The 14,904-nt window shown below is 45.3% G+C and overlaps 1 protein-coding gene across 1 annotated transcript in view; it reads right to left on the bottom strand.

Annotated features, from left to right (window-relative positions):
* Nucleotides 1–1,172: 1,172 nt before the first annotated feature.
* ACADVL (acyl-CoA dehydrogenase very long chain) overlaps nucleotides 1,173–14,904 on the bottom strand; it is a 31,226-nt gene continuing 17,494 nt past the window's right edge. The window contains exons 13-20 of the mRNA XM_079951879.1: nucleotides 14,695–14,757; nucleotides 13,740–13,841; nucleotides 10,310–10,407; nucleotides 8,003–8,075; nucleotides 6,686–6,758; nucleotides 4,921–4,993; nucleotides 3,869–3,944; nucleotides 1,173–3,156 (exon numbers count right to left, since the gene is read on the bottom strand). Of these exons, the coding sequence (XP_079808005.1) occupies nucleotides 3,019–3,156; nucleotides 3,869–3,944; nucleotides 4,921–4,993; nucleotides 6,686–6,758; nucleotides 8,003–8,075; nucleotides 10,310–10,407; nucleotides 13,740–13,841; nucleotides 14,695–14,757 (696 nt within the window). The 3' untranslated portion in view covers nucleotides 1,173–3,018. The remainder of the gene's footprint in view (nucleotides 3,157–3,868; nucleotides 3,945–4,920; nucleotides 4,994–6,685; nucleotides 6,759–8,002; nucleotides 8,076–10,309; nucleotides 10,408–13,739; nucleotides 13,842–14,694; nucleotides 14,758–14,904) is intronic.

Raw genomic sequence — 14,904 nt, 5'->3', positions numbered from 1 at the left:
ATGCAAAGGGGATGCTCTACCACCGAGTAACTCTGCCACCAGCCTGCTCCATACCCCTTACGATAAGAGGAGGCTTAGGGTTGCTGTTTCAGTCAACAAACCCGGCTAAGGGAACGGCTAAGGGAGCTGGGCATGTTTAGCCTGGAGAAGAGGAGGTTAAGGGGTGATATGATAGCCATGTCCAAATATATAAAAGGATGTCACATAGAGGAGGGAGAAAAGTTGTTTTCTGCTGCTCCAGAGAAGCGGACACGGAGCAATGGCTCCAAACTACAAGAAAGAAGATTCCACCTAAACATTAGGAAGAACTTCCTGACAGTAAGAGCTGTTTGACAGTGGAATTTGCTGCCAAGGAGTGTGGTGGAGTCTCCTTCTTTGGAGGTCTTTAAGCAGAGGCTTGACAACCATATGTCAGGAGTGCTCTGATGGTGTTTCCTGCTTGGCAGCGGGTTGGACTCGATGGCCCTTGTGGTCTCTTCCAACTCTAGGATTCTATGATTCTAAACCCGCAGTGCCAAAATGGGCAGCGGAATGACCAGCTCTCTCTCGCCCCAGACTAAGAGCAGTGAAATAGCACGGCCACCCTGCATTAGCCGATCACCCTTTGGCAGGATTTCTCCCTGCACCGTTTAGCCTAAGAGGAAGTGTGTGCGTAACCGTGCACAAAACAGGAACTGGAAAACGGATTAAAGATTTATAGCCCTAGAATGGAGTAACCACCCTTCCCCTCAAGCCAGCACCCTGAATGCGTTCCACAGGAGAGGGGAGCATTCACCAAAAGGAATAAAAACAAATGACAGGACGGCCGTCTTACCTTGCCTTTTCACTGGCATCTCGGAGGCAGTTTGTACATGTACAACCTTAATCTCCTAATCTCTCTCCCAAACAGCTGCCAGCTTAAAAGATTTGCAGGACAGATTGCAAACTCTACCCCCTCCCCAAGGGCATTCTGGGAGATGTAGTATTGGTCAGGCCCCTTTTGAAGCCTGCAGCTCGACACATCCCAGATCATAAAAAGTCGGGCGGAAGTTTCACGAAAGGCTTGAGATCCAGCAAAATACTCAGGGCTCTGGAATTGTTTTCAAAAGGGATGTTGTTTTAAAAATGTCACAGCCAAGAGTTCCTTTTAGAAATGTTTGTAACGTGACAAGTTACATCAAGCATACACCAGCTCAGTTTCACATGTTTAATAACACTGTTCATAAAACACTTACAATCAGATGGCATCCGTAAGTGGGAATGTTGACAACAATCATTAGTACAGCAGATCCAAAAGGGGAAAAAGTCGCTTGGGGTGGCCCACTCCCCCAACATTGCATTTCAACTGTGACAACTTTCCCCCCTTTAAATCACATGGGCAACATCAGACTTAAATTCCAAGACTCTTACTTCCAACAAGTGCCAAACTCCAACCCAATTTTGGCTGAGAAAGAGAGGTAAGAAGTTAACATAAGCGCTGGGAGGCCAAGATGTGTATATTATACAAGCAAAAATGCAAGACGGCATTCTGGGTGGGATGAGGGCACTTCTGCTACTTATTTTACAATCCTTTCCCCCAATGGCTCAAATCCCTTCCACCCCAGGAACGTCACAGAAACTGCCCAGTTGGCAAGACGTGTTTTCCTCTGCCACTATAAACGTCCCCCAGCCCCCTTTTTCTGTAAAAAGCCTTGCAGACTGGGTATTAAAAAGCCATGCTCTGCTATCCGATGTGCTGCCTTCCACTTTCTCTTAATTTGCTGCGTGTGTGTCAGCGACTATTTTTAAATCAACACTTGGAAGATTCAAGACGGATAAAAGGAAATTCTCATTTAACATAAGTTAAACTGCAGAGTTCGTTCCCACAAGGAGGTAGCAGGTGGCCACCAACTACGATGGCTTTACAGGAGGACAAGACAAACTCCTGGAGGTAAAGGCTATCAAACGGCTGCTAGCCACAATGGTTTATGTTCTATCTACATGCACGGTTGGAGGCAGCTGCTGGGAGTCACAAAATGGGGCCAGCACTGCTGCTGCATTCAGGCCCTGCCTGCTGGGGCACCTGGTTGGCCACCGTGAGAAAAGGATGCTGGACAAGATAGGCCATTGGCCTGATCCAGCAACCAGGCTCTTCTTATGCTTTAACTGCACCGTGGGAGGCAGTATCGCTTTGGAACACCAGTTGTTGGGAATCGCAAGTGGCAAAAGCATGTCTGCATACAGCTTCTGCTCCTGGGATTCCCACAGGGGAACCTGGTCGGCCGCTGTGAGAACAGGACACTGAATTAGGTGGGCCTGATCCAGCCGCAGGGCTCTTCTGATGTCAACACGTGCATTACACTGGACAGCTTCTCTGAAAAATCTATCCCACTTCAGCAGCTCTTCAGATTTGTCGATGCAATTTAATAGGTTTTTTCTCCCGCAGAAAATACAGCAATCAGAGGCAGAGGGCTTTATACATGCCGCTGATTTACAGCTAAACTTTCCAACTCAAGTGGCTCGTGAATTCTGGGACGCCAATGAAATAGGCAAGCAGCTGGATTTAGGAGTCTGGTCCCCTTTTGCAATTCAGACAATTCTGACCTCAGAATTTATGATAATTGCACTGGGGACGGGAGAAGAGTCTTTGCTAAGGTCACGGTGCGCATGCGTGGAGGGGAAGATTTGCCACACTCTCAAAGGAAGCCAAATACAGAATTCAAATGAAAGCCTCTCCCCACTCCTTCAAAATTCGACCTACTACTTGAGCACAAGAATAGCTGAGATTCCTGCATAGCAGGGGGTTGGAATGGATGACCTTCTGGGTACCTTCCAACTCTACAATTCTGAGATCATACTCTAGTCTTCACGTACCCTGCCAAAACGCACAGGAGTCCATTAAGGCATTTATAAAGCAAAGAGGTATATTTCTCTTGGGAGGGGGAATGAGCTACGGACGGTTGACCCCTCCTTTCTGAATCTGCAGGCTCTAATCGTTACATCTCTTAGGGTGGGGGCAAAGAGGGTGTAGGAGGCAGCTCCAGGAACAGCTGGCACGCCTCAGATGCCCAGAGGGTTGTGAGAAACCACCCCTTCGTTTTCCACCAACGCCTTGGAGATGCCCCGGAGATTCCTGAAGAAGTGGCGCGTGTTGTCGGAACGCAGGGAGGTCAGGTTCTGAGTGATGCGGTCGTAGGCCTGAGTGGGGGAAAAGAGAGAGAGATGGAGCATAAAAATGGTGGCGGTCTCAGCACATAGGCTCCACTCTCTTTGATGCGCCACACACACCTTTGCTTAAAGTAATTATTGTGCCTCAGGGTTTGTTTTTTTCTTCCTCCCTCCGGACCCATTTTCCTTTTGTGCTATGACTTTTAAATTGTAATAATAATAATAATAATAATAATAATAATAATAGTAGTAATAATAATAATTTATTATTTATACCCCACCCATCTGACTGGGTTTCCCCAGCCACTCTGGGCGGCTCCCAACAGAATTAAAAGCACAATAAAACATCAAACATTAAAAACTTCCCTAAACAGGACTGCCTTCAGGTGTCTTCTAAAAGTCAGATAGTTGTTTATTTCCTTGACATCTGATGGGAGGCTGTTCCACAGGGCGGGTGCGACTACTGAGAAGGCCCTCTGCCTGGTTCCCTATAACCTCACAGGGAGGGAGCGAGACAGGCACTGCCTTATAAGTTTACATTCATAAGCCACTCAAAGGGTCGCCCAAGAGTGGGATTTAAAAAAAAATGCTTTAAATAAATGAGTAATACAATCACAGCCCCAAGAATGAAGCATGCACCACTGATTTCTGGGCAGAGATCACATAAAACAGGGAGCCACGTCTTGGTCTAAAAAACACAACGGCTGTTCTCATGCAAAGCAAAAACAGGGGAGCTCCTTACCTCAATGCACCAGGTGTCGCAAAGCATCTTCTCATGCTGGGCTGTGGGTTCTCCACGCTCCAGGGACCGGGATGCCCTACCAGGGAAAGACAGACAAGGCATGAGAATTTGTTTTGGGGAGGGGAGAAAACTGACCCCAGAGCTCTGCAGAAAAGAGCTTTCTTGAAGGCTGAGATTCCTGTGTTGGAGGGGGTTGGACTAGATGACCCTTGAGTCCCTTCCAAGTCTACAATTCTAAGATTCTAGGTGGCTGAGATGACTGGCAGAATCCGGGACCAAGGAGAAGAGTCGGTGGAAGAAGATTGGAAAAAATTTAAAGTATATCTTCAAAAATATTGTAAAATTAAGGAATGTTAGAAAGATGTTGGAAAAAGAAAATTAGGTGGTTTTGGTAGAAATGACATAAAGGATTAAGTAAAAATGAGTTGATGAAATTGACGAAAGAGAGGACGTTAAATTACAATATATTATATTAAATTACTTAAATGAAAATAAGGTTGGAAGGATTTGCTGAAATAACGATTTGAATTGGAATACAAAATTGGGAGGTGAGAGGAGGTCAAGGAAACAAGTAAAGAAAGAAAGTTTATGTAAAGGTTTAATCAGTTCTTTTTATTTTTTAAGTGAATGTATCTTTCTTTTTCTTTTTCTTTTTTTCAGTTGTTGTTGTATTTTCCTCTTTGTGTTTTGTATTGTTCTTTTTTCTTTTTATAACCCTTAAACTCTGAATAAATATTATTATATAAAAAAAATACAATTCTAAGATTCTAGGACATGGCCTGCCAATGGGATCTGGCGTGGGGGACTTATCCTCGGGGCAACCAGAAGAGGGGAAGGGATCATAGCTCAGTGGGAGAGCATATCTGACTGCATGCAAAAGATTCCTGGTTCAATCTCTCATGGCATTGCCAGCGAGGGCTGGTAGAGACTTCCTACCAGAAACTCGGGAAAGCTGCCGTTTCCAAGTCAAGGTGGACAATGCAAATGAATCAGTGTGTGTGACTCAGTATATAATAAGGCAACTTCCTATGTTCCTGGAAAATAGGCCTTACCTGGAGAGCACCACAACCATGCCGTACAAATCAATTGCACTGTCAGCGATGCGTTTCAGCACGAATTGTTCATCTGGGATTTGTGGGAAGGGGGGAGAAGAGCAGAGAGAGAGAAAACAGATACCAGCAGTTATACCAGGAAGCCAGAGAGGGATGGATGGAGATAAGCACAGCAAAAAAAAAAAAAAAAAAAAAAAAAAAACAAGAAATCCAAGTTCCCAGGATCCTGTTCCCAACTGGGTTCTCTTAAGAAGCCACCTCATTCCTGCTGCTCCTGCAAGGAGTCCATGAAACTAACAGCTCCTCTCCAGTTGCTTACCCTCAATATTTGATAAAAATGCTACTGAATACCAGTTTCTGGAAACCTCAGGAGGGGAGCGGGCTCTTGTGCTCAGATCCTGCTTGCAGACATCCAAAAGGCATCTGGTTGGAAGTCCGCAGGCAGAACCTGGGTGCATCTGGGTGACCACTGTGAAAACAGGATGCTGGCCAAAGTGGGCCTTGTGGTCTGATCCAGCCGATGGGCTGTCATTATGCTCTAGCCCAGTGTTTCCCAACCTTGGGCCTCCAGCTGTTTTTGGACTACAACTCCCATCATCCCTAGCTAGCAAGACCAGTGGTCAGGGATGATGGGAATTGTAGTTCAAAAACAGCTAGAGGCCCAAGGTTGGGAAACAGTGCTCTAGCCCCCACTGCACCCCTGCAAGTGTAGCTAAAGAATCTGGAGTTGTTCATCTCTTTTGCACTTTAATTTAATGGGATTAAAACTAGCTTTGATGACAGATTTATAGAACCCCTTAAAAAGGCATGGGAACTGGATATTGGAAAACAAATTCTTTGCAGGGATTGGGGGGGGGGAAATGTTTCCAGTATTCTTAGGGGAAACTCCTTAAAATTACTACACAGGTGGTATTGCACTCCTCTGTAAATGTCAAAAATGTTTTCTTCTGTATCATCTAATTGTTGGAGGGGTTGCAATAGACTTGGCAAACTTTTCATTTGTGGTGGAAACTTCAGTTGGTGCAAGATTTTTGGAATATAATTTTGACCGAAATGATAAATATCACTAAAGAAACAATACTGCATGTTGTCCAAAATTAACATTAATGAATATTTTTGAAGAGACCAATGCAAATATACTGTAAAAAGAACTGATCTTATACAGTGGTGCCCCGCAAGACGAAAAACCCGCTAGACGAAAAGGTTTTCCGTTTTGGAGGCGCTTCGCAAAACGAATTTCCCTATGGGCTTGCTTCGCAAGACGAAATGTCTTGCGAGTTTTTCCGACTTTTTTTTCCCTTTCCCCCCCTTTTTCTAAGCCGCTTATCTGCTTATCCGCTAAGCTGATAAGCCGCTAAAAGCCGCTAATAGTGCTAATAGCGCTAATCCGCTAAGCCGTCAATGGGCTTGCTTCGCAAGACGAAAAAACCGCTAGACGAAGAGCCTCATGGAACGGATTAATTTCGTCTTGCGAGGCACCACTGTACAGCGGAACCACCATTTCCAAGGCAATCTGGAACTCTGTTTGATGAACTGATAAATGTTGATAGTCTTCACTTGGACTTTGTTATCTTAACTCATATGCAACTACATTCATTGTACGTGCCTATTTTACAGTTTTGCTTTTCCACCTTTTCATCTTTGCCCTGTTGTCATCATTGTTCTCTCTGGTTCACATACATTATCAAATGAAGTAATAATTTGAAAAAACTAACCGAAAGAGCACGGATGGTGCCATTTTGGCTATTAAAAAACACACACTCACCAATAATCTTTTTGCCATGTTTCAGAATCTTCTCTTCTACAACAGCACCAAAAAGATCGATCGCCCTTACTGCCTAAAAAGAAGGAAGAGGTTGAGAATATGGCAGCCAAAAGCCATGCAGAGGGGTCAACTAAAAGTTTCCCTCTCTATCAGACACGCCCCCCCTCACAATTCCAAACACATTTGTCAAAATATAGATAAAATCCACAGGTTTTGTTTTGTTTTTTAAATAAGAATACATGTCTGAATATGACTAACTCTCTCCAGTTTAGTGCTTTGTTTATTTAGCAAGATAAAATTGCGGGAACCTTTTGGGAAAAGTGTATTTCTGAGGTTTGATGGCTCATAACACCACTTTTTTTTTTAAATAATACCATAAAATTATCTTCATTTGAAAGTAGCCAATGAACATGAGTGTTTAGAGAGCCAATCAGGTGTTATGAGCCATCAAACCTTGGAAACAAACTTTTTCCAGAAGGCTTCCACAATTCTGGCTGCTAGTGTATACTGCTGGGGGGGAAATCTCTATGCAGTTTATAAAGTACAGTATTCATCAAAATTAGCTGCGTAAGCAAGGCAAAAAGAGAGAGAGGGGTAAATTTGCATTTTGTTACACTGGTTTTGCCAATGTTGCTTCAGAACCTGTTTCAACATGCTTCAAGTATTCATCCTCAAAAATCAATGTAAACCCTCGCCCCACCCAAAAAACCCCGTGTCATTTGGAAAGTGGAATGTAAATCTATGGAATATTCCCTTTAGACAATATATTCCATAGATTTACATTCCAAAAGAGATAAATAATGTCAATATAAATTTGAGAAATGTGTAATTAAAATTATGACTATGGATGATTTACGGAACAGCTGAGGGAAGTCCAAAAGAGAAATAAGTTATGAAAACGATGTGAAATTAATGTATTTTGTTTTGTTTTGTTTGCTGATGTTGATTAATAAAAATTATATGCAAAAAAAAATAAAAAAAGTAAGAAAAGTAAATCTATGGAATAAAAAAAATACAAAATAAATCCTGCTTGGCTCTTCAAAAGGCAAGTGGAGAGCTAGTGTGGCGTAGGGCTAGGACCTGGGTAAGATCAGGATTCGAATCCCTGCTCAGCCGTGAACCTCACAGGCTAACCTTAGGGGCCCAAGTCACTGCCTCTCTCAGCCTAACCTACACCACAGGGTTGCTGTGGGGTTCAAAGTGAGGAGGAGAACTACCCTGAGCAAACTGGAGGAGGAAAAGTTGGGATAACGATGCAATCGATCAAAGTGCAGAGGATCCAAAAAGATCAGCTGGGTATGAAATGCCACCACTTACCCGCTCACCGCTCGAGTCCAGACTTGGGTGCACTACGGACTTCAAGGTTATCCCCATTCCTAAACCGGCTTTCCTGGAAGGGGCAGGAGGAAGACAAAGAGGGCATGATTCTTAGGGCAAGAGAAGGTATAGAAAAAAGGAGAGCCCTTAAAATAAAATGCTTTCAGAACAGTGCCTATCAGGAAGGGGGAACAGAGACACACAATGAGAGAATGACTCAAACCAGGACTCCAGACAGGCTTACAAAAATCATGAATGATGTGGAAAGACGGACAGAGAGAGAGAGAAATGGTTCTCTTTCCTCCATCTACTGAAAACTCAAGGTTGGTTCGGCAGAAGGTAGCCGGCATTTATAAGGATGACAAAAGGGCGGTTGGAGTTTATTTGTTTCAGTCATGCAACACGTGACTAACTTATGGAACTCACTGCCACAAGGCGGAAGGGGCAGCTGCCACCTGTCCAGATTGCTTTGAGAGAAAATGAAGAAAAAAGAGAGGCAAGGATTAAAACAGATTCACTGGACAAGGAAGAGGAGGAGAAGGTGATGAAAGCTGAATGTGGGGCGTCCATATTCAGAGGCAACGTAACTTCCAGTGTCCAGATAGCCAGGGCCTGAAGAATCATGGAGTCATCTAGTTTAACCCCCTGAAAAGCAGGAATCACAGCTAAATGGGGGGGGGGGGGGAGAGAGAGGAACCATTTTATGGCCACATCTCCTCATACGCATCCTCCGGGGTGGAAGGGGAGAGAGATAAATGGTCAAATTAGGTCACATTACTTCGTTTCATTTACTTAAACAGCCCTGGTCAGGTCTGCTAAAAATCCCATTTGTTATATAAATTGGGGGCAACGCATTGCCATGGAAACTGGATAGCAGGAGAAAGGTGATAGCCAGCCTGACAAAAGGGGGCGGGGGCAGGCCTTTCTTCCCCACTGTCCCCTGGCTGGAGGGGACGTCACTCGAGGTGTCTGCATGTGTGAAAGAGAACAACTGACTTGACAGCTTTTGCAGTCACAGAGAGGGGGGGGGGAGCTAACAGCATTGGGGGGGGGGCTGGTCACGTCCCCCAGAATCTGGTGGGAAGGCAGCAAACTTGGACACCTTAGTTAAGAGTTGCAGCTACTCTGCCTATTCTCCCCTGGATACAGTTGTAATTAAAACTGTATGCCACAAAGAATCTGCAGCTATTGTTGTCGTTTATTTAATAAAATTTACAGTGGTACCTCGGGTTAAGTACTTAATTCGTTCCGGAGGTCTGTACTTAACCTGAAACTGTTCTTAACCTGAAGCACCACTTTAGCTAATGGGGCCTCCTGCTGCTGCCGCGCCGCCGGAGTATGATTTCTGTTCTCATCCTGAAGCAAAGTTCTTAACCTGAAACACTATTTCTGGGTTAGCGGAGTCTGTAACCTGAAGCGTATGTAACCCGAGGTACCACTGTATACACCGCCTGACAGGAAAAAGCCCTCAAAAAGCTCTTACAAAAAAAAAGGAATTTTAAAAATCAAGTGAGAAAAATTAACAAGAAGGGGTCGATATTGGGGGAAAGGCACTCACTTAAGTACTTGGGTCCCAAGCCATTTACGGCTTTAGAAGCTAGCATTTCCACCTTGAACTGGGCTTGCCAGCTGACTGGCACCCAGCCCTGTGCTTTTAAAAAAATCGTGGTCCATGGTCCCATCATGTTGCCCCTTAGCAGCCCCATTCTGAGCTAGTTGCAGCCCCATGTAGAGTGCATTGGAGGAGACCAAACGGTAGATCACTAGCCTCCAGTGGCCTCGTTCAAAGGAAAGCTAGGCATGTTTCAAAGGGAGCTGGGCATGTTTAGCCTGGAGAAGAGGAGGTTAAGGGGTGATATGATAGCCATGTTCAAATATATAAAAGGATGTCACATAGAGGAGGGAGAAAAGTTGTTTTCTGCTGCTCCAGAGAAGCGGACACGGAGCAATGGATCCAAACTACAAGAAAGAAGATTCCACCTAAACATTAGGAAGAACTTCCTGACAGTAAGAGCTGTTTGACAGTGGAATTTGCTGCCCAGGAGTGTGGTGGAGTCTCCTTCTTTGGAGGTCTTTAAGCAGAGGCTTGACAACCATGTCAGGAGTGCTCTGATGGTGTTTCCTGCTTGGCAGGGGGTTGGACTCGATGGCCCTTGTGGTCTCTTCCAACTATGAAACCACCCCAGGGTGCATTGCTGGAAGCCCGAAACGTATTCCCGCTCAGGGATGGGGATATGCACAACAATTGCATGGCTTTAATTCTGTCGTATGCCCACCCGCACCCCACATCCCTTGGGGGATCCATACCTGCGGACTCGCTTCCCAACCTCGCTGACTATGAGCCCAGCGTTTCCAAGAGGATTCTTGATGGCACGCTGCAACCCGCGGAGCTCGTTCCCGGCGTTCTGGGGTAGGGAAAGAGGAGAGGAGAGGTCAGCACGAGGGAGTGGTTATATTGAAAAGGCAGGTGGATTCCGAATTGAAGAAAATGTTCCAACTAACATTTGTAAAAAAAAGCCTGAAGCATTTCTGTTAGGGATTGTAGGAAAAGACCTGCCAAGGAAATTGAAGAACATGCCGTATTTTTCACTCTATAAGACGCACCAGAGCACAAGACGCACCTAGTTTTTGGAGGAGGAAAACAAGAAAAAAAATATTCTGAATCTCAGAAGCCAGAACAGCAAGAGGGATCTCTGCGCAGTGAAAGCAGCAATCCCTCTTGCTGTTCTGGCTTCTGGGATAGCTGCGCAGCCTGCACACACATTTTCCCTTACTTTTTAGGAGGGAAAAAGTCGGTCTTATAGAGCAAAAAATATGGTATTTATGTATGTGACAACGGCAGCCAGAGTCTTAATAGCACAAGGATGGGAGAAGGAAGAAATCCCGACAAAAGAACGGTGGCAAGAGAAACTGATGGACTATGCGGAATTGGCAAAATTGACATACAAACTGCGTGATAAGGACAACTGTGATTTCAAAGAATGGGAACCTTTAGCAATGTACTTAAAGAAACAACAAACTGAATTAGATTCCTTTGCAGGATTTGAATAAACATACACAAATTTATTATGGATTATATAAAGACAGATAATTTAAGGACCTTTACAATTTTATAATATGCAGAGAATAACATGTGCTGAAAAACCAGAGAGGGGAGCTGAGGGAAGTCTGAGTGGGGGGAGGGAGGGAGGGTGGTTTTTCTTTTCTTTTTTTCTTTTTTCTCGGGAGGGGGGAGGGAAAAATGGGGGGGGGGTGAATCAGGATGATATGTTTTTGATAAATTGTTATGCTGAAATTTTGAATTAAAACTATTTTAAAAAAAGAAAAAGAAAAGTCAGGTGGATTCCAGGCTTTGAGGGCTCGTAAAAGGTAGGAAAAATGTGTCTAGACTACTGTGACACACTCTAGATAGGGCATCCCTTGGCGATGGCTCAGAAACACCACTTGGTCCAGAATAGCGAAGCCCCCCAGAATAGGTGTGTGAGGTCGTAACAAAGCTTATTCTGCAGGATCTGGCTGCCTTTACGTTACCAGACCCAATTTAAGATGCTAATGCGGATGGGGACACTCTTTAATATTTATTGCACTGATATGCCACCTTGGAGGAGACTCTTGAGAGTCCCATGGACTGCAAGAAGATCAAACCTCTCCATTCTGAAGGAAATCAGCCCTGAGTGCTCACTGGAAGGACAGATCCTGAAGCTGAGGCTCCAATACTTTGGCCACCTCATGAGAAGAGAAGACTCCCTGGAAAAGACCCTGACGTTGGGGAAGATGGAGGGCACAAGGAGAAGGGGACGACGGAGGACGAGAAGGTGGGACCGTGTTCTCGAAGGGACCAGCATGAGTTTGACCAAACTGCGGGAGGCAGTGGAAGACAGGAGTGCCTGGCATGCTCTGGTGCAGGGGGTCACGAAGAGTCGGACACGACTAAACAACAACATGCCACCTTCTCTCCAAGGAACTGAAGGCAGCACTGACATGCTTTCCCCCACCCTCACCGAATGCCCACAACAACCCTGTGTGGTAGGCACAGTTGACAGGCAGTGACAGTGGGGGGTTTTGTGTGCCTGTGTTCATTTCCAGGAAGCGGTTCTGGTTCGAGGAACTGTGGCAGCATTTGAACACGTGGTTGCAAAAAGCAGATACAAAAACAAGCAAAAAAAGTTCCGTTTTTAAGTTGAAAGGCAAAATTAACCCACGGAACTTACAGCCACAGGATGTGGCTTCTAAAGGTGATTAAGCCACACTCACGGAGGGAGGAGATGTCTGTGAACAGCTATTACTCACAGCTTAAACACTAGGGACGCGGGTGGCGCTGTGGGTTAAACCACTGAGCCTAGGACCTGCCGATCGGAAGGTCGGCGGTTCGAATCCCCGCGACGGGGTGAGCTCCCGTTGCTCGGTCCCTGCTCCTGCCAACCTAGCAGTTTGAAAGCACGTCAAAGTGCAAGTAGATAAATAGGTACCGCTCCGGCGGGAAGGTAAACGGTGTTTCCGTGCGCTGCTCTGGTTCGCCAGAAGCGGCTTAGTCCTGCTGGCCCCGTGACCCGGAAGCTGTACGCCGGCTCCCTTGGCCTGTAAAGCGAGATGAGAGCCGCAACCCCAGAGTCGGCCACGACTGGACCTAACGGTCAGGGGTCCCTTTACCTTTTAACACTAGCCAACAGGGAGCTGCAAGGTTGTTTTGTAAGAAATCCACTTTAGCCATTGGGAGCACTGCTTTTACTGTTTTGGATATGAATTTCTGTAAGCTGCTGTTTATTTTATAAAGGAGAGTGTGATCTCTCTCTCTCTCTCTCTCTCTCTCTCTCTCTCTCCATATTAAAAAATCAACCAAACAAGCAGAGAGAGAGAGAGAGGGGGGGGGCTGCCCTCACACCCTTCCTGTGGGTCTGTCTCCCTGAGGCATCAGGCTGGCTCCTCTGCAAAGATGGACGCTGGAATAGGTGGGCCTTATTCTTATTATTCTTATTAAGAAGAAACTCAATACAAAAAGTTAATAAAGATTGGATAATTTTTAAAGAATACATTAGAAATTGCTGTGATAATGCTAACCTCCTGGCAGACACAGAATGAATCATGAAAAAAAAAAAGAAAGTATATAATAAGATCAGTTGGAAGAAATGGAAACTAAAATAATGACAATGAAATGCGTATAGTTTAACAAAATGTAATATAGCACAATGAAAAGAATCGGAAGTTAGTGTCAAGGGTGTGTTTGGTGTGTTTATGTTGTAATTTGTGTAGTGTGTATCGGTTGTGTTGTATGTACTGTCTAAGTTAAATGTTATTAGTACAGTCATACCTTGGGTTGTGTTTTTTCGGGTTACGGACGCGCTGAAACCTGGAAGTACCGGAACAGGTTAATTCCGGGTTTCAGTGGTCGTCCATGCGCAGAAGCGCTAAATCACACTTTGTGCATGCGCAGAAGTGCCGAATCGCAACTCGCACCGCTGCGGATTGCGAACGTGCATCCCGCAGTGTCCACTGTAATGTGCAAAGTGATCTTAATTGATGTATAATAAAGTTTATTTTTATTTATTTTTTTTAAAAAAGGAATAGATGGGCCTTAGGCCTGATCCAACAGAGCTCTTCCAATGTTCTCATCAATGGCTGAAAGCCACGGGGGCAACACAGAAGCTCCGCCTCCCACCTTAAAAAACACTGCGCTCTTTCCTCTCTTCCTCCTCTTCCCCAGATCCTGAACCTCAGACACACATTCCCAACAACCCACCTGAAATCCATTGAGCGCGACAAACAGCCGCAGGATGTCATTGGTTCCCTCAAAGATCCGAAACACTCTCAAGTCACGCAGCACGCGTTCCACTCCAGCATCCTGCAGCAGAGCGAGAAGAGAAGGGTCAAGATGGACAGAACCAGGAATCCCCCACCGGTTCTGACTTAACATGGGGGGCTTTCAATCCAAGGGTCTGGATGGCCCAGAGTCCTGGGCAAGGCAAGTTTAAAATCAAGAGCCTGAGCATGAGCAGGGCAGATTCAAGACAAGATGAAGGAAAGAGCTCCTTCACGCAGTGCATAAACTCTGGAACTCCCTGCCACAAGATGGCCACCAACCTAGAGGATGGAGGAGAGGGTTGTATACGTTGTGCCTCCACATTCAAAAGCAGCCATGCTTCTGAATCCTTCCTAGTAATCATACCCAGCCTTTGTCCATCTCCTATTTGGGGGCAGGAGGTTGCTTTTGGATTGGAGTCGCAAGGCCAGGTTTCATTCATTTCAGAAAGGAAAATCTGGGGCTGAGCCACAAAGGCCAAGTTTTGGAAGGATTTCAGTCCTGGCAACCTGGACTGCTGGTTTTCCAAGTCTTGGAAAATTGCTTTGCTTGGGGAAAACACACACACACAGAAACAAATTCAAGGTGTCCCAGAGCAGAGAGTTCCTGCGCATAGGTGCTGCCACGCTAAAAAAAATGATTTTATTTTTTTTTAATGAATGAGGAATGGGTATTATTTTGGCACCTGGAATACTGCCAGTTTCATATATCAAAGTGGTCAAATGGTGGTACGACAATCTTTCAGGTATTTGCTTGCAGTTATTTCTTAGAAAAGGAAAAAAAATCATTTTGGAAAGGAAAAGGGAATGAAAACCTGGAACCACGAACACTGTGGATGACAATTGGTGGTTTCGGACCGGGTGGTGGTGGAAGAGATTTCTCCCAATTGACTCACCTTCATGAAGCCCATTCCGCCCATGACCTGGATGCACTCGTCTGCAACAGTCCAAGCAGCCTCCTGGGCAACACGAAAGAAAAAGAGGGGGAAATGACTGTCTTCTCAGGCTGTAAAATGGGCGCACTGAAACACCAACAGCAGCCGCCGCCGCCAAGGGAGATTGTCAAAACAGAGGGGACTTTGCCCGTTAAAACAGGGATGCAGCCA

The sequence above is a fragment of the Podarcis cretensis genome, assembly GCF_951804945.1.
Source record: "Podarcis cretensis genome assembly, chromosome: 13".
Taxonomy (NCBI): Eukaryota; Metazoa; Chordata; class Lepidosauria; order Squamata; family Lacertidae; genus Podarcis; species Podarcis cretensis.
The sequence above is the reverse complement of the archived record's forward strand: the minus strand, read 5'-3'. Positions and strand labels throughout refer to the sequence as shown.